This window comes from Cyprinodon tularosa, unplaced genomic scaffold, assembly GCF_016077235.1.
Source record: "Cyprinodon tularosa strain WSP-4 unplaced genomic scaffold, ASM1607723v1 ctg140, whole genome shotgun sequence".
Classification (NCBI taxonomy): Eukaryota; Metazoa; Chordata; class Actinopteri; order Cyprinodontiformes; family Cyprinodontidae; genus Cyprinodon; species Cyprinodon tularosa.
The window spans coordinates 1,075,420-1,097,976 of NW_024038221.1; the positions used below are offsets into that span (position 1 = coordinate 1,075,420).

The 22,557-nt window shown below is 37.1% G+C and overlaps 1 protein-coding gene across 1 annotated transcript in view; it reads left to right on the forward strand.

Annotated features, from left to right (window-relative positions):
* Nucleotides 1-22,557, forward strand: part of raver2 (ribonucleoprotein, PTB-binding 2) — a 129,101-nt gene that overhangs the window by 29,658 nt on the left and 76,886 nt on the right. The window contains exon 2 of the mRNA XM_038278376.1: nucleotides 2,593-2,659. Coding sequence (XP_038134304.1) covers nucleotides 2,593-2,659 — 67 coding nt within the window. The remainder of the gene's footprint in view (nucleotides 1-2,592; nucleotides 2,660-22,557) is intronic.

Consider the following 22,557-nt stretch of genomic DNA (forward strand, 5'->3'; position numbering starts at 1 on the left):
AAATACCACTTTGCACATGATTCTCATAGAGTAGTTTTATAACATGTTTAAAAGCTCAAAAAATGTATTTTGCATCATATAGACCATTGAAGCTACACTGCTCTCTTAGATCTACCTCTGTCACCCAGGGTAACTCTAAAAACAGTAATTAATTCTGTGTCCTTGAACCCCAGTCGGTCTCAGCAGATGGCCGCTCACACTGAGCCTGGTTCTGCTTGAGGTTTCTTTCTGTTAAAAGGTAGTTTTCCTCTCCACTGTCGCTACAAGCATGCTTAGTGTGAGGGATTGCATTTGAGTCAATTGCAATCAAGTCATTGCAATCAACTGGTTTTCCTTAGATAGATAACTTTGAATCAATTAGACTGTATGATCTGGTTGAACTGTAAAGTGCCTTGAGATGACATGTGTTGTGAATTGGCGCTATAGAAATAAACTGAATTGAATTGAATTAATTATCAAGCCGCTGTGGGGAAAAGAAAAAACAAAGGTTTTGGCAAACCTGCTGCTTCAGACCCCTTCAATAGACACCAGTTTGAATAAACTGAAATAACACTGCTTGAACTCCAACAAGCCATCCTGAAGTCTTCCATTCATTTCATTCTGATAGAGCCCCTGGTAAACTGGTTATCTCTCTGGTTTACTTGAAGGACAGAGACTTTATTGTGCCGGTTAATAACTTTACATCAGATACTAGAAGAATCAAATGTGGCATTCCCCAAGGGCCCATCTCAGGGCCCCTTTCATTTAATATCAACATGCTCCCTATAGTTCAGATATTACACTAATTATTCTGGCTCTTAAATCTGTGCCAGGTGATGGATTCAGACCTCAACATTCAGGGGTCAATAAAGACAGTAACAAACTTGACCTTCTATTACCTAAAAACATCTTGAAGATTAATTTCTCAGCAGGATGTTGAAGAGCTAATTTATGTGTCCATCTTTAGTAGAATTGATTACAGTGGCGTCATCACAGGCCTGCCTAAAAAATCAGACATCTGTAGCAGATCCAGAACGCTGCTGCACAACTCCTCACCAAAGCAAAGCAAGGGGAGTACATCACCCCAGTTTTAAAGTTCTTCCATTGACTCTCTTTATCTCAGAGAATAGATTTTAAAATACTTAGTTTGTCTATAAATCTTAAGTCTAAATCTTAATACAGACATATTAGGTCAAAACATGGAGAAGCATTGTTTAGCTCTTTCGCTCCATTATCCTGAATCAAACTCCTAGTGAACGGTAACATGGCTGAAACAAAAAAAAGTTGCTTTAAATTAAGGTTAAAAGCTATTTGTTTAAAGTTACCTTTTGCTCTTCTATTTAAAGAAAGCTCCTTTACTAACACTGCAATGTACTTTTCTTTTTTTCTTAGCTCTTTTTATTCACAGCACGTTGAATAGTCCAACTTGCTATACAAATAAACTTTCTTCCCTGATATTTAAAAGCTAATTGAACCAAATTCTTCTTTTTCATCCTCTAGTTTAGCCTTCTTCTATACAGCCATGTCACACTGAGAAACAAGACTTTTAAAAGACTCTAAAAACATAATTGTTCCCATCTCTGAACACCGTGCTGCTACATAACAGCCAAACTAAAAAGGGAAGGTACTGAGGTCAGGAGAAATTAACTATTGATCTCTTGCTGTACTATTGCATCGTTTCCCTTCTTGTATTTTCTATCTAATCATATCCAGTCACCAAAGAGACAAATACATCTGAACAGGATCTGATTTACTGCTTTGATGCATCAGCTTCTCCCTCTCATGTGGCTTGGAGGGCTGCTGTTCTTGTACCGCTCATAAAAAGGAAGTGTTTAATCTTTATAAATCCCCTTTTGTTTTTTAACAAGCAGCTACACGTTAGAAGAAAATACTGTTATTTGTCTCCCATCAGTAGAATGAAACATGACGGATTTGTGCCTCTTTCTTTTTAATGTTTAACAGAACTTATAAGTCTTATCATTTTATATAAAAAGACCCTTTAGTCTTTTTTTTGTAATTTTAATTGTGATTAATGCCTGGTGTTGTTCAGAAGAATGGGACTGCAATTAGGACCAAGTTGCTTATAAAAGCAGAAAATCTGTTGCTTCTTCCCACTTGTTCATGCAGCATGGGCATCTTCTCTCTCTTTATTTTTACAATTAAGGGTCTTTGAGGCTTAATGCTCTAATTTGATCGACTTACTGGGATAAAGGGATTTTTTTGGCTGTCTATTGTATAGTTATAAGTAGTTTCAGGCTGTAAGATTCTTCTAATTGAAAATCTCTAAACATATGTATTAAAAAAGAACTGTTTACCAAAGACCCTGAACTCAATAAATTACAGTTCACACCTTTGTTAATTTCCAAATGTCATTCAAATGAAAATAGTTGCCATCATACTTGAAGCTGCAGGCAGTGAGAGCATTCATGGTGGGGATGTGCTGATATCCTCTGGTGGGTTAAGAAGGAAGTTCGACTGTTAATTAGGAATTTTGACTGTAATTAAGGTGATAGCATTTAAAGTGTCTAAGTATTTAAAAAAATTTTAAATTAAAAATACTATATCATTGTGTCCGGCAGTGCATTTTTGATTTGTTTTTTTGTTCTGTTACAGGAAGTCCATGAAATTCTTAAAGAATATGAGCTAAAGTACTGCTTCGTGGACCGCAACAAAGGCACAGGTAAGAATAACAGCTGCCTACATACAATCACAAAAAATCATACTGGTTTCCTAATACTTATGTATGAGTCACACTTTTTCTTATTCATATCGTTAGAACTCTTGGGACCTGTATTTGCAACATTAATATTATAAGTATCTCAGGATACCACTGAGCCATTTGCACAATGCATGGCTGTTTATTAGAAATTGATGATAGATGATGTTTGGAAATTGCACACAGATAAACACTAAAGGTAATAAAAAAATATGATTCCCTAATTTTATGACTAAACATCACACTGTTAATTGTGTTTTTGTTGTAAAAATAAGCTAAGTTTTACTGGGCTACATGACTGACTTCTCATCTATAAATCTTGTTTATTTTTGTGGGACGTTCACAAGTGTAAAGCAAGCTAAAAAGAAAAACAAAGAGTTTCTAGTGCTTTGATTTATTTAAAGCTACAGTGTGTAATAATTACAGGGATATACAGTCAGAAATGTAATATATTATACATAACTATGTTATTTATCATCATCTACGAGCTCAGCCTCTTAACCTTAATATTTGCGTTGCCTTAGAATTAGTTATTTATAATTACATAGGAGCGGGTCTCGCAGCCATGGAGGCAGACATCTTTGCGCTACGGCAGCGCAGAGCCAACAAACTAGCGATTGCGAGATCGCCCATTACGCTCGAAAGTAACTACGGCAAGTTGAGAGAGATAAACTGAGACGGTATTGAACAATAGATACTAAATACTACTATAGATACTAATAAATACTATCTGTAAAATTATCTATGTAAACAAACCTCATCACTTGAGAAGGTAGGTGATGCGGACGTCGTGGAAGACATTTTGTCCCGTAACGCTCGCCGTACTGTTGGGGGGGAGAAGCGGTGGGGGGGAGATGTTCATGCTAGAGTCTATAGTCTGGACGTTAGATGTCGCTGAAAATTACACACTGTAGCTTTAATACCCAGAGTTTTTTTGATTTCATCAAAAAAAGTGATGAACCAAATGCCACTTAATCCTATTATTAGTACTTATTTGGCAGTTCAGGAAAACAGAGCTCTGGCAGTTATTAAAGGACTGCTTACATTTTTCCATAACCTTACCTAGAATTATATATATGAAATTCAAACATTATTATTTTCGGTCGTGGTCCTGGCTGTGAGGAAAGCAGCACACTGGTATTTACAGCAACACAAACCTGGTGACCAGAGCAATCCCATTGATGAATCTTTTGCGACGGAGGGTTCTAGAGGCGGATGCGTTCTTCATTATTGACAGAAGCTATGTTTATATGCACAAAATTTCTCCGATCTGATCTAAATCTTGGTTGACCGGATGTTCCAAATCTCTGTTTACGTGGACATTTATTGAAATGATCCGCTCATGACGTTTGTATACATGCGGCAAGTGTTTGATCAGATTAAATCATTTGGGCATGTGCCCAACTGACAGTTCTGCCGATTGTTGGCGGGTCAACCCCGTTTTAAAAAAAAAGGGTTTTTAATGTGAAAGCGGCTTTGTTGAGGCCACATTCCAACCTAAACTATCAGCAAAAATCGGATTCAGTTAGCCCTATTTGAACCAGAGGGGGGCGCTAAACAGATGATTATTCGCACAAAGGGAGGTTTTCCAAAAATGTGCATTAAAGTGTCTAACTAATGCTTGGGATATGTAGACAGTACTATAAGACGTCTAATTATACAGTTTATGATTGTTTGATCTCAAAGTTTTGTAAGATTCCCTATCTGACATTTTTATGACCCAATCTTTCGATTCTTTTACGTTTTGAAACCTAATCTTACAATTTTAAGAATTTAAGACAATAGCTGGCAGAAGAAAGTGTGGGCTACTACATTTTTCCATTTTGTCTTTCACATTGGCCTTTGTATTGTCTGAGGGAGGTAGTTTCAGAGTTGACAAAATCCTTTTTTGTATTCTGAATAAGATAAACATACTGAAATCATTGTTTAGTTTTGTCTGCTCTGAAATATTGCATGATTCTCTAAAAAACAAAAAGTAATCTGATATCCTTTTTTTGTTGTAAACCCTTTTTATGATTGATCAGGTATGTGTTGAAAAGGACACCGTTTTTTATGTTAATATTTTTCCTGACTGAAAACCTAAACGACCATTACAACCAATTAAAGGCTGTGGCTAAAATTTCCATTTAAGCTATGTATGCAGGCAGCCATATGAATGCAGCACTTCTCATAGGAGATGCCAACTCTAATATATGCAGCAGTTATAAAATTGTCTCTAGAAATTTGTGTCTATAGTTGTTTGTAAAGTGTGTTTTACTTGGTCTCTGCCAACCACAGTTTCTTCTTTGCAAAAAAGGATGTTTCTTAAAATGTTTGGGAAAATAATAATGCAACTAGCTGTACCTAACAATTTATGGAAATGCTTTGAAGTGTTTGTCCAGGTTTTAAAAATCTGAAATTGCTCTACAGGAATTCATTTACCGTATAAGAAACTGGTTGGAGAAAAAGGTTGGAGCATGGGAACTTTTTAAAATCAGTTTTCAAATTCTTTTTTTTTTTCTGTCAAATGCAGCAAAACTAAGAACTTCCATCACTTTCTGACATCAACCAACAGTATAATTGAATGCACCATGGTGACTACAAAACCTTCAAAAGTTAAAACTTATGACTTGATGCACAAATTATTTTCTACTAAATTATAAGGCTCCAACTCCATCCAATGACAGTTATATAAAATTTTACTTTGGGAGACAAGGAAGGCACAAAATGTCTAGGCAGGGTGGCAAAGCTGCAGCTAACTTTCTCATGGAAATGGAATCAACAAAACATAAAGTAAGTAAAATACATTTTAAAACTTTTATTGTGTCATTTTCTCCTCCAAGAAACTAAAACAACATTCAGGTATAGGCTTATTGATAAAAAATATATTTCACAAAATAAATAAATTCCCAAGACAAATTCAGAAAACAACTTAGAATACTATAAAAGACTGATTTAAAAAAAATGGAAGTCATTTATTACATTCACACAGGTCACACAAGTTGTTCTATTTAGAAATCTGGATATGTTCATCTTGTTATAATGGAAGATTGTTTTATGACATTTATATTATAAAAAAATATATATTTTAGTCTGTTATATGACTTTGGTAAATGAATATATAAGTAAGATAAGATAATTTTGGACATAAAAGTAGGGGAGCTTCTGCAGCAGGGGGCAGTTGCCCCCCCAACCCTGCACCCATGTAGATCCACCCCTGCCTCTGTCTAGGAAATAGAAAAACAGACGTTTTTTTGCTTGAATACTTATGATAATTTTTTTTTTTTTTTTTTTTTTACTTTTCTAGAAATGGAAAACCCAAAAAATCTGTATTGTCGAGAAAAGCCAGATTGATGCATCTCTAATCATTATTGCGTGGATAATTGTACTAAAAGAGCTAAAATCTCTTCTTAATTCGACCGTAGACTCGGTTCAATCTAACTGTAGTTTAGAATTAGATTTTGAAATTAGCTGTAAAGCAGGGAGTGTCATGTTGTCCACATCCTCTTCACTTTCTGGCATTTGCTTGTCAGAGGCCTGAAAATAGAAGAAGAGACAAATGCACACAAACTCGACCCCCTGCCCCGAGAGTGTGTCCCTTTCCAGGGAAATCTTACTTGGTGTCTATATTTAGGGCGTGCAGTCGGCCAAGCACCTGAAACTGAACACTTTTGGAAAGTGGTGGGGAGTTGAAACAGCTGAACTATCAGGGCTGCAGCTTGTTCAAAGGTTAACTGGGGAGGGGGCTGATGGAAAAGGGGTCTTGTTGGACCTACAGCCTTGCACCACCTCTACTTAGGACCTCCCTTAGGAACTTACGGGTGTTCAACATCAATAAAATCATAGTCTGTTTATAGGAAAGCTGAATTTGTCTCAAACTTAACATTATTAGAAGCAGCAGTTTCCTGTTGTTTCCCTCTTGCTGTCATTTTGAGTCTGCCTCCTTTCAGTGTCCGAATGTCTCATAAATCAACACAAGCAGCCTGCTCACTTTTTTTTTGTTGCTTTATTGCTTTGTTCTTCACTGGAGAAAAACTCACTTTCATTTCAAGGGCTTGCTTTAGTAAGTTGACAACATAATACAGTGCATGTTTGTTGCCAGAATCTTGGCTTATCTGATTTAAGATTGAAAATGTTTGAGAAGGTATAAAGACACACCTTCAAAGTGTTCCGCCAAAGGCCTTAGGAGAGAAACGTGTTTCTTTTAAAATGATTTTCCCAGGTAATATTGACATGACTGTTATTAAGATCCAGCACTTGTACAGCAGTAAGGCAGGCGGGACACTCTCTCTGCTCCAAGGCATAAGCATAAATAGTCTCATATTTCTGCTTTAAGCCGGTTCCTGTGCCGCAGCACCATACATTTTTTTGTTAAATCTTTTCATAACCTGGCGTTTCTTGTCTTGGGGATGACTTTCTGTTTTCGGTACGAACAGCGTGCATTACAGTTTTCATCCAACTGCGCAACTGGATATAGGAGCCAAAAAAGCTGCACCGACAAACTACTAAAATATAACTGCAAACTTTAGAATGGAGGTTTTAACCTAATGTGTAAACAAAGGACTTAAAGGCAACTAACTTATAAGATTGTTTAAAGGGAGGAGGGGAAACATGTAACTGAATTCACAGATTAATCAGAGGCTGCCTGTGTTTAAAATAAATAAATAAACCAGATCTGACTAGAAGAACAAAGACTTAACAGAAATTAGCAAAAAAATAAAATGTTTCAGAAATTGTTTAAAAAAAAACAACCCTTATAATTCCTATGGTTTTTGCACGTGTCCACAGATGTTTGTTTAAAAAACGGGACAGATGGACCCAGCATTCAGACGAGTCATACAGTGGGAAGTTTCTAAACATTTGACGACAAAATAAACAAACAGAACAGAAACAGAACGCGGGCTGCTGTGGATCAGAGGACCTGCAACCACTGCATGGGAGGGTGGAGCCATTACTGGCACTCTAGATGTGGGAGGAACGAAGGTAAGTGACCACAATAATCTCACAGATGATGATTATCCATGTGAGTCACTTACCTGGTTTAACAGTTCAGTCCATCCTCTCAGAGGAAGGCAGGATCAGTCGATGCACTGCCAACGAGATGCGGCACTGAGCCAGCGAGAGTGTACCCGATGCAGCATTCCCAGTGAACAGGCAGAAGACCGATACAGGTCAGGGAAACAGTACAAAACAGGACCGTTTTAAAATCCAGGAGGCCCCCCAGGGGTTCAGATCCAATGAGGAACTGACAGATCAAGGCTTCCAGGAATCCACAGAACGCTCATGCAGGTTCAGAGATCTATGGGTCCAGCAGCGAGCTCAGACAGAACACGCTGAGATGGAGAGAGGCGGACCCAGTGGTAAAGAGGGACAGAGACAAGACATGGTACCAAGATAACTGCAGAACTTTAAATTAGCTCCACCTAGAAGCCAGGACCATAGGAGTTAAATCTGGCTTACCCGCACGCTGAGCCAAAACCCTGAGGACTCTACGGAGAAGGGCCGGGACACGATCAGGAGAGGACACAATAACAGACACCCTCTCTACACATTGGCCTCCGGAAATGGGAACATGAATCAAGGGAAAAAAACAACAACTAAACAACACAGAGAAAACATGGATAACTACTTATCTGGCCCCTATAGCTGGACTGAACCATATTTAAAGCAGCAGGAGCAGATGAATAAGATCAATAATAATTTGAAAGCGGGGAGGGTACAGGTGAATGAAGAGATGGATTAGATCAGCTACCAGGGCTGCGATCATGACAGTTTGGACTATTTAGCTTTAGCAAGGAGCTACAAGTCAGTTTGGAAAGCCTCTTTGCCATAACCCTAATCTGTAGGTCCCTTAATAGACTCAGATTTAAATCAGGGCTCTGCTTCAGCCACCCCTAAAGCTTTATAGCACCGCTACCCAGAAAAAAACAAGTTGGCAGGATTAAAGGAGAAATTTAAAAAAAAAATGAATCGAAATCTTTCTAATTTGTAACCCGGGCTGGAAGTCGTAGCTTTTCTCCTTTCAAACCTAGATTTACGGTGCAGAGCTACTTCAACATTTAAGTGTTCCCAGAGTTTCCAAAAACAGCACAGAATTTAGTATTTTATCTTATCAAAATGCAAACATGGAGGCCAACATGAGAAGCAGACCACTACCTAAGAAGCCTCAGCATCTTTGCACAGCTTACTTGGGTTGAATCCTCTTCTTTCATCATCTGTGCTTCATCCTCGTCTCTCTTGACAAGGCAACCTGCACAAGGCTGTCTGAGGAGGAGGAGTAGGAGGAAGGCAGCCTTATGTGTTTTGTGTATTTTTCTAGTTATAAACATTTGGTGTGATTATTATTCATTGAGCCTTCAAGATAAAATTAAGTGTTCTGTATTTTACTTAACCACAAAAACTTTAACATCTAACCTCTACTTTATTATGTCAGTGTTTTAATTAGTTTTCCTTTATTGTACCTGCTTCCTTCCATTAGGTTCCATTGTTTTGTTTAGTGCAGTTAATCAACCCTAAATACCTTTATAAGCATCCTTGTGTTGGAATATGGTAATTCACCAAACAAGACATTTTCTGACTGTAGATGATTTCATTCTTTCATCTGGAGGAGATGGTAGCCAAAGAGTTTGGGGTTTGTTTCTCCTACTGGTAGTAATCAATGGGCCTTGTGGGGCAAATTGTATGGCAGCCAAAAAGCATGAACCCGATTTGCTCTTCTAGGCAAAGCTTCACCACATTTTATTTGGTCTCTGAGTATTCCTGTGCGGTTCTTTCATATTTTTAAAACTGCTTTCTACCTGCAGCAATGGTACTCACTCTGATTCCTGGTGCCAAAATGTTATTTTTTGTCTTTTGCCTCTGCATTTTTCTGTTGAGACTTGTTGTAGCCTGCTTATACAGATGATTACTACATGTTGATTTCTAACCCTGTGTTCAAAGATTTCACATTGCTGTTGTAGTCATGTTTCCAGCTTTGGACAGACCACCAAAGAGCAATATGATCATCCACTCTTTCTATTTTACTGCACACAAAAAAAAAATTAAGAACCCAGACTTGGTTGAGTTAGCCAACTGCCTTTACACCATAAAATATTAGGGTAAACAAGATTTTTTTAGAGTTGAATTGTGAAATGTAAATTGTATCCCTGCTTCATGTTTCCTTTTGAGTTTTTATAAAAAAAAGGTGAGAGCATTGGAGTTGCTCCTTCAGTCTATTTCCTAAACCATCAATAATGGAAATAAAGCTTTTTTTTCTCCTGTTTAGATGATTTAGTCGGACCTGGCCTGGTTTGCAGTAGTTTTCTTAAAGAAGAAATAAAAATCTCCAGCCTTCATGCTTATTGTTCAGACAAATATAGAATCAGTTGAATGGTTTATTTGACCTTACTATTAATCCAAATGAGCCACAAGTCAGTAATTTCTGGTTCCTTTTTTAGTAGTTTATGTATTCATTTTTTATCTGTTAAGGCACTGCATTTGCCTGTTGGTGATATTTAAAATGGGATTTTTTTTAGCATATTATTTATACTAATGGGTGTAGTAATTTTAATCTAAAGCAAAAATTGACTAATTTAAGGGTACCGCCTTTTATGCATGTAGAAAACGTCTCATGCATTTTTTCAGGTTGTTTTATCTAAGTTCATCAAAGTGAAGTTGAAAAAAAGCCTGAATTCCTAGCTTTGATGAAGTGACATTGCTAATGGATGATCAGTTTTTGATTATTCGATTGATTGGATCATCCCTGGTTGAATTGGTCCAGCTTCTGTGGGTAAAGCGGATCGGGCTTTCTTGTGTACGTTACAATAAGTGGTATTAGGCAGGTGTGAACAGGGTGGCTAGATCGGGTTTATCATTGGTTGGATCCAGTGTGTTAATGCGTGTGTGCTGGGAGACCGTCGACCCTCTCACTTAGAGGTGTAAAGCACAGATTTTACACCGCTGGATCTTTTCACTATGCAAGTGTGGGGAGGTGGGTGTGTTGACAGATTTATTTTCCCCTGCACTCCGTAGCACCCTCTACAACCCCCCCAACCCTAACCACGTCCCTTCGTCCCACAAGCCCAGCGCCTGTAGGTTTAGATGTGATATATGTTGCTCTCTGTGGCTGTGCTGTAAACATGTGTGCAGGGGTACTGTATACATGCAGTGTGAGTCATCAGATTTGTTTTAGGATTGGTGGGGGGGGGCTTTAGAGTGGGGGCGTCAGGGTTTTGCGTCTGTTTCTCTGTGTTTGTGACGAACTTGCCAGCCTCTGGATCAGTTTTCATGGCAGCTGTATAACATCAACCCAACCGAGTGTTTATAGTCTGACTCACGCTCTTTTCTTTCTCCCCTTTGCCTTTTCAGCTCTTCTTTTTTGTGTGCCTCTCAAACCTCTCAACCTGAGAAATGTCTGTGTTTTGGTAATTACTTTTGCAATGTGCTGTAGACGCAGCAGCTGAATTGTTGTTTTAACTTTGGGTTGAAACCCTCTTCAGTGCTAACCACACATGGTAATGGATGTTTACTATTATTTATACTCATGAAATATACCCCCTGGGTTTAAAAGAGGTTCTCTGTATAACTTGCCAACTTGTGATAGTTAAGGTCATAGTGAGGACAGTAACTTGCCAAAGTAGCTTTAATTTACAGTTAATATACAGTTTTTTTTGTGTGTTTTTTTGTCTGTTTTGTTTGCCTTCATCTTCTAATACAAATATTAGTATGCTTTTTTATTTTCTTTTTTTGCATTGGTATTGGACCTCTTTGCCCACAACTTCCTGCAACTTGTAGAACAATGTATTCATTCAGGAAACAATGAAAATTTACTTTTAGGAAGTAATGCTTGCAGGCTTAAGTTTTTACAGAAAATATTTTTAACCATTTTTAATCGTGCTTCCCTGAACAATTGGGTCAGACTAACAACTTACATATATATATATATATATATATATATATATATATATATATATATATATATATATATATATATATATATATATATATATATATATATATATAATATATATATATTTTTTTTTTTTTTTTTTTTTAAACAGAGTTATTTAGTCAATTTCTTTAAAGACATTCTGGTGTTTTTTTTCCCCTAGGCCACTGTAATGTTTAAAAACAAAAGTCAATCTAATGGATTATACATTTTCTTGTGAAGTTAGCTATAGCTCATAGATTCTTCCCAAAATTGACAATAGACGATTTGAGGATTTACAGAAATAAAAAGAAACTAATCTGATTGCAATCATTACAGAATTAAACCTGGGAACATGACCATAGGGAAATATTCTTTATCAAGGCGTCATTTGGTTTCTATCTTTTGCAGATACATTTCATTAAGTAAGATAAGGCAACTATTTGTATACTGTCTCAAATTTTAAGGTGGAGAAACTGCCAGGGAAACTTTTGCTTTTATTTTGAAGCAAAATCCACTTTTTTTTGTTGTTTTTCATTATAAAAAAGATACTCACTGCTGAGCAAAAGAATGGTGGTCATGCACCAAATTACATATCTGGAATCCCCAGAACCTTACTCTAAATATGAATCTGTAATTACGAACCTAACAGAAGTTGATGAACCAGAACTTGATAACAGTTTAACAGCAGGGGTTGGGATGAAGGGAGGGGGAGCATCCTGTAATCAATCTGGCCTCATATTGTTGCTGAGCTCTCGACAGAGAATGATCCATGAATGAGCTTTAGCTGGCTGAGTGATCTGTTCATCTATCTTCCAGGACTCAACTGGCTGTGATGTAAAGTGTTCTGCTCTAACTAAGGAGGTGATCAGCAAGTCAGACAGTTTATTTTACCCAGAGGTTAATCAGTTAAGTTCTTATATGATATGTGGCAAACATGTCATTCTGCCTGACACTCTGCCTGACACACATCATCCGTAACTGCTCCGCTCTGCGCCGCTCTTTCAAGCTCAGAACGATAGGATTAAGTATTCGAGGCGGACAAACAGATTTCTCAAAACGTTTATTAGAAGCAGAACCAAAGAGAGCAGCGTGGGCATCTAAGGCAGGAACCGCTTGTTTGATAGTTCAGTCTGAGCCTAGAGGGTGAGGATGGTTCCAGCCGGTCGGCTGCCAACGTGACACAGCTGGTACCTCACAGAGAGTCCTAGATGCTGATGTATCAGTGTTCAGAGGACAGGCAGGAGATCATAACCAAAGACATGAAGTTAAGCAGGATAATCCAGAGGGTGAAGCCAAAGCTGATGTGGGTGACATAGGCTGTTGTCAGAACAAGGAGGTCTGAGCTCAAAAGAGGTACCAAAGGACAATCCCAATGGAGTCATGTAACAGTTCCAGGATTGGTGCACAGGCAAAGATTTAGCAGGAGCCAGAAAACAGGTAAGGAAAACAGATCAGAAGAGGACATGGAGGCACAGATGTCGAGAGGCAGAACAGGTCAGGATCAGGCAATCAGAATACAGGAATACTAGAGAGTTTCTCACTGGCACTGGTGACTGGTCTGAATGCTGGTTAAATAGCGACTAGTACAGGTGAATCCGATAAATAATAATGAGAACTGGGCGGAGCTAAGCAGGTTAGTGAAATGAGTAATCAGAGCAGACATAAATGCCAAGATCATGACACACTAGTGTAAGTCCGTCTGAGAACTTAGGCAGTGTTAATCTGTGAGAACTATTTAACATTCAGCGTAACCCCCCCCCAAATGTCACCGTCCTCGTACATGTTTTCTATCTCTCGCCGTCACAGTTCTGAGCAAAGCGTTTTTTTTGCTCTGCTCCAGTCCATTGGAATCCGAACAGATCAAGGTTTCTTTGCAATCTTATCAAACAGGAAAAAGAAATTTGAGAAGATCCAGGTTGTCGAAGTAAAATAGGGTAAAAACAGATTGGTGAAAACAATTAGAACATCATTTTCATATGTACCCAAAAAGAAGCCATTTTTATTTAATTATTATATGAAATGCTGGTACTTAAAACTTATAACATACAAGGAACCAGATTTTTTCATTTCGATCAAAATATTTATTATATGCTAAAAAAAAAAGCTTGAAACTTTCATCAAATCCAGTCGCAAAAACTTCCAAGAGTGGATCTCACAACTTCAAAAACGTAAAACTTTCATCGCATCCGGTTGCAACAACTTCCAAGAATTCATCAAAACTTCAAAAGCCACTTCCTATCGCAAGGATGGATGAAGAGACACAGATTTCCGATGTAGAGAACAAACCAATTTTGTTGGATCCCGACATCCATATCACAAAGACACAACGAATAGAAGATGTTTTGGCAGAAGCTGCCTGTGTGCGGTATGCCAGTGGTGAGTTTTGATTATGTCATAAACCCAATTAAAGTAAGCATCCATTACCTCGTATTGTGCTCCTATGAATTAACAAATACTAATATCCGACATGTTACCCTCAAGCTTCAAGGAACTCAGAACATAGCAAGACAGGAAGAACCACGGAGGCTGTAGACGTTGCTTTGCGGAGGTGGCCTGGAGCGAAGTGGAGCAGGAGGGTTAAGTAAGATGTGTTATTTCGGGGTTAGACTCTACAATTTATTTTGTTCTACAAAGAAGACACAGACCTTAAAGCAGAAGGCAACAAGTTGAACTTCTCCCAGCCAATAGGTGGTGCACACTCACTTACTCTTATACTGCGCCAGCTGGGTTAGCAGTAGCAGTGGCGTTGAACTTACCTGTCCAGAGGAAAAAGCAGCAACGTCCGTGTATGTCATGAGCCCCTAAGCTTCCATAAGTCTGCACCAAAGGCTTTAAAGCTTGACCTTGTTTTGTTTTGTTTGTTTGTTTGTTTTTTTCAAGGATATATGTAATGCTTAGATGAAGCCATTTCTCAGAGCCAGTACGATCAGGTATGCCTGAGGTCTTTCTTCTTTGACTTCCACCTGCTACAGAATCCTTTTGTATCAACTTTGGGTTTTTAAACGGTTAATGTTTATATATTTTAGATCCTTCAATATATATAAAAAACATTTTTTGATATACTAAATATATTTTTACTGACAAATTGATTATTCTTTCATGCACCACTTTAGATGTTCTGTTGATATATTGGTTTCGAAATATATAATATATATAAATAAAAAATTCGAAAAAGTTGCAGCAATGACATCTAATAGGAATTTTATATTGGAATCAAAAGAGGCTGATGTTTTTGTCATACCTCTAAACTAGAGATTATAAATGAAATGTATTTGAATATATAAATTAAGCTTTGAGTTTAATATTAATGAATTTGCTGTCATTAACCTTTGGACTAATAATAAAACCACAATATTACATTAACAAAGCACATACATTTTTTGTCTTTCTTAAAGAAAATATTGGTTGTGTTTATAATGTTGCTTCATAGCCCTTTTATGCATTTAGTCTCTACATTTATTACTACAACTCTGTTCATTTTATACAATGAGCAGCATTAAAGATCTAAAGTAAAGTAGTTCTTGTTTGAGATATCAGGAATCTTGTTCCCTTATGGATTTTTATGTAGATGTTTTTTGTTGTTATCTTAAAACACTAGTTGTAAAATTTAAGGACCTCATATAGGTCAGATAAAGCTGTCTAACAGCTATAGATAGAAAAAATTGCACTATTTCCCCAAGGAACAGGAAAAGGACTGCCATGTTTTGTGTGTTCAGAGGTTTCTGTAATTGGTGTGAAATTCAAAGATATTCCCCGAGCGGAGAGGATCCCATTCAAAGGCACAGAAACACAGCAGAGCATGCAAAGCATTCAGATATCGTTCCCTACCACTGTATTCTCCTGGGAAAGAGAATCTGTTTGTTTTTTTAAAAAAAATATGTGTTTGTGAGCAGAAGAAATCAATGAAAAGTCCTTAGACTTAGGGGGTCTGTTTTCCAAACCATTTCATATTCACATTATTGTGGCACAAATTGTGACTCATGCAAAGCACCATGCAAACAAAAGCAGAACAAAGGAGTGCAAAAATACATTAAGATACATACATATCCCTCCTTCATTGTTTACAACCCTTAAAATGAAATGTGTATATAGTGCAGCATAATGATCTCACCCTTAAAACTGCAGAAAACAAACTATTGTTTAAGATGAATTGGTGTTGATCTCTATTAACTAGGAAATAGTAATGAGAAAATAGCCACTTTGCTAACCTTGTCTGTATCTGGATTCAATAATGAATTAACCAATTTAAAACCAGTGGAACTGTCAAAAACAGCTAGGCCAGGTCTGGCAAATATCCTCCCACCATGAAAAGTTAGCGGCATGGTAAAAGAGGCAAATAACCTCTAAAATTAGCTTTAAATGCATTATTATATTTAGTGTGGTTGTGTGTGCAATTTATGAATTTGCAACACGTTTTATGTAATTTCTATTTTATTTTATGTAATTTCAGCTTTTCTGTACTTGCAATTGTTTTTGCTGCTTTCCAAATTTTTCCTTTTGCCTTTGTTACATTGTTTGTTGGTTGGATTCATTTTTGTGTTTTATTGCCAATTTTATAACGGTTTGCTATTCTAATTTTTGAGTTTGCACAACCTTTTGAATTTACTTTGAACATTTTATTTACACTGCGTTTGCACACCTCGTCCATCGTATTTTGTATTCCATTGGGTGCTTGACTCATTTCAAATGGGAAACGGGAGTTAATTTCCTGTTTCTTAAAAGCACGGTTTGCTGCACAACAAAGCTGCTGAGCACTTCCTGCTCGCTGAAGACAGTAAAGTCGGAGCAATAGATGCTTTCACATGTTGTCTCAAAAACAAACACCACAGAAAATAGTCACTAAATTTGTTGCTCTAGATAAACAGATCTAATATCAATCCTTATCATTCCCAATATTGAAGAAAATGCTAAATCAGGCATTGGTAAAAATGGTTTTCAGTATATTTCAATAATATATCTTTTAGGGTTGAAATCTCTTGAACAGCAGAAATGTTCATTGTATTTGTCTTTGATTTAATAAATACAGTCAATATAAATCATTTCAGTTGTGTATTTGTTTTGGTTGGAATTTTTATTATTAGCAGGATTTACTGTTTTTATGACTTCCTTTTCTGACTTTATCCTAATCTCAAGTTGCCTTTTTGGAATATTCATGTGTGCATTAATACATGTCATCTTTACTTGTAGAGAGGCGTGTCTCTTAAAAAAAAAAAATCGTTTAACATTAAAGCACTAAGCGGTCTGGTATAAAATAAGGGTGTGCAAAATAATCGTCAAATCGATGAATCGTGATTCTAATTTTTGTGATCTACTGAATCGATTCTTGAAGGCAAGAATCGATTATTAAAAAAAAAAAATGAACAAATAAAATACATTAATGGTTGGCGCACATCAATCAAACCAAGTGGAATACAACTTCCAGTCCAGCAGAAGTCGCTGCGGATGTGTTGACGCCTGCTGCTTTGTGTCATAAGCATGTCCGGACTGATTATCCTCATTTTGTTATTTTAAGTTTGATGAATCCTAAGATCTTTTTGTTGGTGTGTCCATGCCAGTACTAGTAATATTTCTGTCCAGTATTTGTTTTCATGGCAACACCTCCAAAAGTAATTTCAATAAATACAGCTATGTATGAATTCAGTTGCTTTCAGTTATGTATCAGTTGAAGACACTATCCAGATCACACCCAGCCAGTCAGCCACTGGTAAGGGCTGTATCTTTTTCTTACAGTGTTCAGTGAAAATATCACAATGCATCGCAATATTTCAAGTATCGTGATGCATCGTGATAGAATCGCATCGTGGCATGTGAATCGTGATTCGAATCGTGACTTCTTTGCCAATACCCACCCCTAGTATAAAAAAAGGTATTTGGGTCTACAGATATCTAGATTTCAGATTAAATTGGTTTATATGGTTTAATGTGAATCAGTGCATTCCTACTTGTCACAAGTCATTTTCCCATTTTTCTATTCACCAGGGGTCCAAAAAGTCACTAAGTCAGCAACAGAGAGTAGATGAAACTAAAATGAAAATTTTTTGGCATAAAACATGAATGATAATAACTAGGGTTGTCTCCATACAACTTCTTTATTTCCGACACAATACTAATATTGCAGCTTTAATCATTGACTGATACCAATATTGATTGGATATGATATCAGCACAAATCATTAAGTTGAATTTTCTGGTTTGGAATTTTAGAAAAGACTTGATCAAGTGTCAAAAACAACGATAGTCAACAACAAAATTCATCCCTTATAAATAGATTTTAGATGCAGGGCAATATATTCTGTTAATCACTTTTTGGCTGGTTTCTGATATCAGTATCTGATTACGACATCTGTAACCAGAGCGCGAAAAAAGTGATTTTGTGGGAAAATGATTTTGCTCCCATTCTTATATCTGGTGAATGATCTGCAATGCTGTTTTGTCATTTGAACTTTGTTTATTACTCTATGTAGCTATGAGACAGAAAGAAACATATCACTGTGTGTTTCTAGCAGGACAATGGTCCAAAAGCAGAGATGGCAAAAGTACTCACTTTCCGTACTTAAGTAAAAGTACAGATACTTGTGTTAAAAAATACTCTGGTAAAAGTGGATGTACTGATTAAACTTCTTTACTCAAGTAAAAGTAACAAAGTACTGGATTGTAAATTTACTTAAAGTATAAAAGTAAAAGTAGAAACCACTTTTTTCATGCCGTTGCCTACATTTTAAATGGATGTCTGCCAATAGGACTAGATCTCCGTTGTGTTCATTTTCAATCATCTCGTCATCCATACTACTATGCTAAGGCCACCGCCACCAAGCTGCAATGATTTGCCGCGAATGAATACCGCCGAATCTGTTGATTCATCTTGTAGTGGTGCGTCAAATGCAATGTAGATTCCCATCCAATTAGATTGAATTTGGTATTGATGACGTGAAAAATAATAACGGTAACTCCATTGAAATGATTCAAAACTAAAGTAACGAGCCAATTTTTTTAAATGTAAGGAGTAGAAAGTACAGATATTTGTGTAAAAATGTAAGGAGTAGAAGTAAAAAGTCGCCATAAAAATAAGTAGTAAAGTAAAAATATCAGAAAAATCTACTTGAGTACAGTAACAAAGTATTTGTACTTCGTTACTTCCCATCTCTGTCCAAAAGTAAAACAAAAAGGGCTTAAATTCCATTTTACAGTGGCAGTTTATGTCAATCAATATCTTCTGCATTGTTTGCTCAAATGATACTTGCCAGAGTTTTACTTTAACACTACATTTTCTACTGATTGGTGAAAGGTTTTTTAGCACAGCAGGTAAAGCATGCGAAAGGTGAGCAGCATCAGATTATGGGCCTGATCCTCAAATAATTAAAATAAGAGGGTCTAAATTACACATGCAACTTTTTTTAGTCTGTGAAATAGATGTGTGTTGTGAGTGCAAAGATTGCTGCGAAATTGCAAAGATGTGCAACCTAGTTTGCATATTCTAGTGGCAGTTTGAAGGTGACTGTAAAAGAAAGATAAGGACCTATGCCATAAAGTTGGAGTTAAAATTTAGGAAAAAGCTTTTAGAAAAAAACATTGATAGAGTATTGGTAGCCATTGGTAGCCTTTCTGTAAAGGGTTGGTTATACTCCTGCAGCAGTGTGTTGCAGTGAGCTTGACGCAGACATTTTTGATTTATGCTTAATATTGAAGAGTGGTCTGCGTTATATACTATGGGTCTAGATAAGGCCGAGGGGATGAGGAAGTGGGGGCGAGTAGGCCGACAACGGAGGGACATGACGGCGAAAAAGAGCGGGGATCAAGGTGGAAAAAGGGTTGCAGCGTTCTCGCCCACCTCGCTCTTCTAGCTGGTCAAACTTCACGAGTTGTTTTCCGCAATTTCGAGCATAAACACAAAACAAGCCGACCTCCTGTCTGCGGCACTGTCTGCGGCACTGTCTGCACTCACGTACAATTTGGGAGAGGTGCAGTAGAGTGTCTGCGGAGGGGACGGGGACGTCTTTTTATTCACTGCGACACCTATGCAGATGACCTTGTTTCGAAGTATAAATCAGCCTTAAACTAACAATAGTTTAAAAAAATGAATAATAAAAATAAAATATCTGTTGTATCCCACGCCCAAGGTTTGACAGAAAACAGCGGCAAAGTATAAAACTTACTGTTCCTCATGCTTTATTAAATTAAGGGCTATCACGTTTCCATTGGCCATAATATATTTTAAAAAAATGTAAATGTGCATACACAAGATATGCACTGTCCCAATGTATTTTTTGCTCAAATGATCCTTTCCAAAAATATGATTCAAGACCAAGAAACAGAACAATCTAAAATTAAAATACACAACTTTAATTTGAACAGTGTTAAGATAAGACTATAAATACAATAGACTTCTGTGGGGCTTCAACTTTGTGTTGCATTTCTCTTTACTGGTGCTGGAGTCCCGACTAACCTTAAATCCCGGCTCCTCTCCAGCCTCTGCTCTGATGCACTGCTCAGAAGAGCTTCAGTATTCATGGTCTGCAACTCATGACCATATCTGTCCACGAATTCTGTCTCCTCTATTGGACTTATTAGGTCATACTGATGAGTGTTTATTTTAGTGCACATATCTGTGTTAATGTGTGTGTCAAAACAGAGTCCCTGAGTTCCCTGACTGATTCTATTCCCTCCTGATTTTCCAGGACAGCACCTATGGCACTCTGCTCTCCTCAGTTTTCACAGTTGTTTTAGACCAAATATATATCACTGTTCAAGTTCTTTTGAAACTTTCACCTTGTTAAATGTTTCCTTCTAACCACATCTAGCTGGTCCAAACTCTGGGTGTCAGATTTTTGCAATCACTGCTGCTTCCTCTTATTACCACATACTCTTCCAGACAGATTAAATACTACAAATCAAACATCCATTATTACTGGTTTCTATCCATTTCATTCTGATTCAATGCAGTACTTTTGACATTATGATATTATAGCTTTGTCCTTATCTTTAAAAATGTCTCCATTAACCTGTTTCCTCAGGCTTATAATTAAGAATGGTTGTGCTTATCATAAAATTGTTTGATGAATGGTGGACAGTTTTTATTGAGATGTATTGGCGATTACCTTAATTTAAAAACAGAAGGGAAGGTGTGACCTACAGCCTAATGAGTTTTTTGCTTTCAAGATCAGTATCGTTTCACATTGTCAGAGACCCAACTCGAGGTTTGTCTACTTTTCTTTATAAAAAAGAAAACATCAACATTTTCGGGTGAAACAAAGTTTTGGCAAACTTCAGCAGAAAAAAAAAAGTTGAAGGGTAAAAAAGTTTGAGGTTTGAGTATCTGGTGACAACTGCTAAGACAATGCCAGTCTGCCTGTCAGCATGGCAGACATACAGCTTGATGGGCACACATTTAAATATGAAGCCAGGAACCAAGAGGGAAAAGTGACTGCCAGCCTGTTCGGAATCTCTATCCATCTATTTATCCGTTTGGTCTGACCCTCTCGCTTCCGTACAATGCTACTAGTCCAGAAGTATGTGGAGGAATTCTGCCATGTTGCGGAACAAGTGATCCGGGAATACAATGGGGAGGGTTATCCTGGGAATCCTCGCTTTTCAATAGAGGCTTTGTGCTTGTTAAATTTTTGTAAAGTAATGGAGAGGGAATATGTAGGCCGAAAGCTCATTAGCCCCGTGCTTTGTGTTTATGTGATGATGTGAATATAATTCCAAAAAGAGAAAAGCAACTAAACTAAACTAAGTTTATTTTCAAGATTTTCTAAAACATTTCTTTATTTCCATCTTATTTTTTGCCTGTTACCATTTCTATCCATAATAAACCATTTGCCCAGTCTTGACATTTCCCTTTGAAGATCTATATCCATCAGTTTGGGTAACTTTTTTCCCTCTGATACTATTTTCTAATGAGGTTCGCTTAGATTAGCATCTGTGACTGTTCACAGGAAGAGACAACTCTATGGAAAGCTCTAGAGATCCACTGAGAGAACAGGGTTTTTTCTTTCTGAATTGGTAAACAGCTCAAAATGGAACTCTACCTACCAGGAAGAAGGTAGCACACTGGAAAAAAATATAACCTTGCTCAAGCTTAAAAAAAATGATGTCCAGATATCGCATCTAAAATATTTGACTTCACAGAATCTGAATTTAATCGCTTGTTATGACCTGATTATATTATGTTGATGTAAACAATAATACTGCACTTCACACAACTTAGAATCTTTGCCCTGTTCCAAATGAGTTTCTGAACATTTCAGCTGATGAACCAAACGTATTTATTGACATTGGACCAACCTAATATACTTACTTTAACTAAATTAACAAGAATTAATGTTTGTATAGAAACCAGTTAATTTAAATATAACCAAATTAGATTTTTCACATATCATTTGACTTCAAAAATAAGTTCCATTTCACAAACTCTATGCACCCTGGACAGGTTGCCAGTCCATCACAGAACACAACCATTGACACACACACACCTAAGGAGAATGTAGATCAACAATCATATTTTGAGACTGTTGGGGAGTACCCAGAGAGAATCCACACATGCATGAGGAGAACAGACAAATTCCTGAAGCAGAAAGATCATAGGCCCAGAATTGAACCCACATCCTTCTTGCTGCAAGGCAGCAGTGCTAGCCACTGATCCACTCCGTCATGGTCTTGGACTTGGACTCCATCACGTGCTCTGACTGCATGCAAAGTGCAGTTCACATTTGATCCAGACAGAAAAAATTACCTGCAGGCCATGAATAACTATATACATATTGAGAGAATCAGAAACTTTGTTTTGGGTTCTTTGTACGTGTATTTAGTTCAGGTTAAATCAAACTTGATGTCTCAAAATCCAAAAAGAATGAGTTACACAATCAAATCAACAATTTTATCTAGTTTAGAGTGAAAAGCATTAGTTTGAAGGAACAGTTACATGTTACACATTTTTTAAGTGCACCAGCATTCTTAGGTATGGAGGTTAACACTAA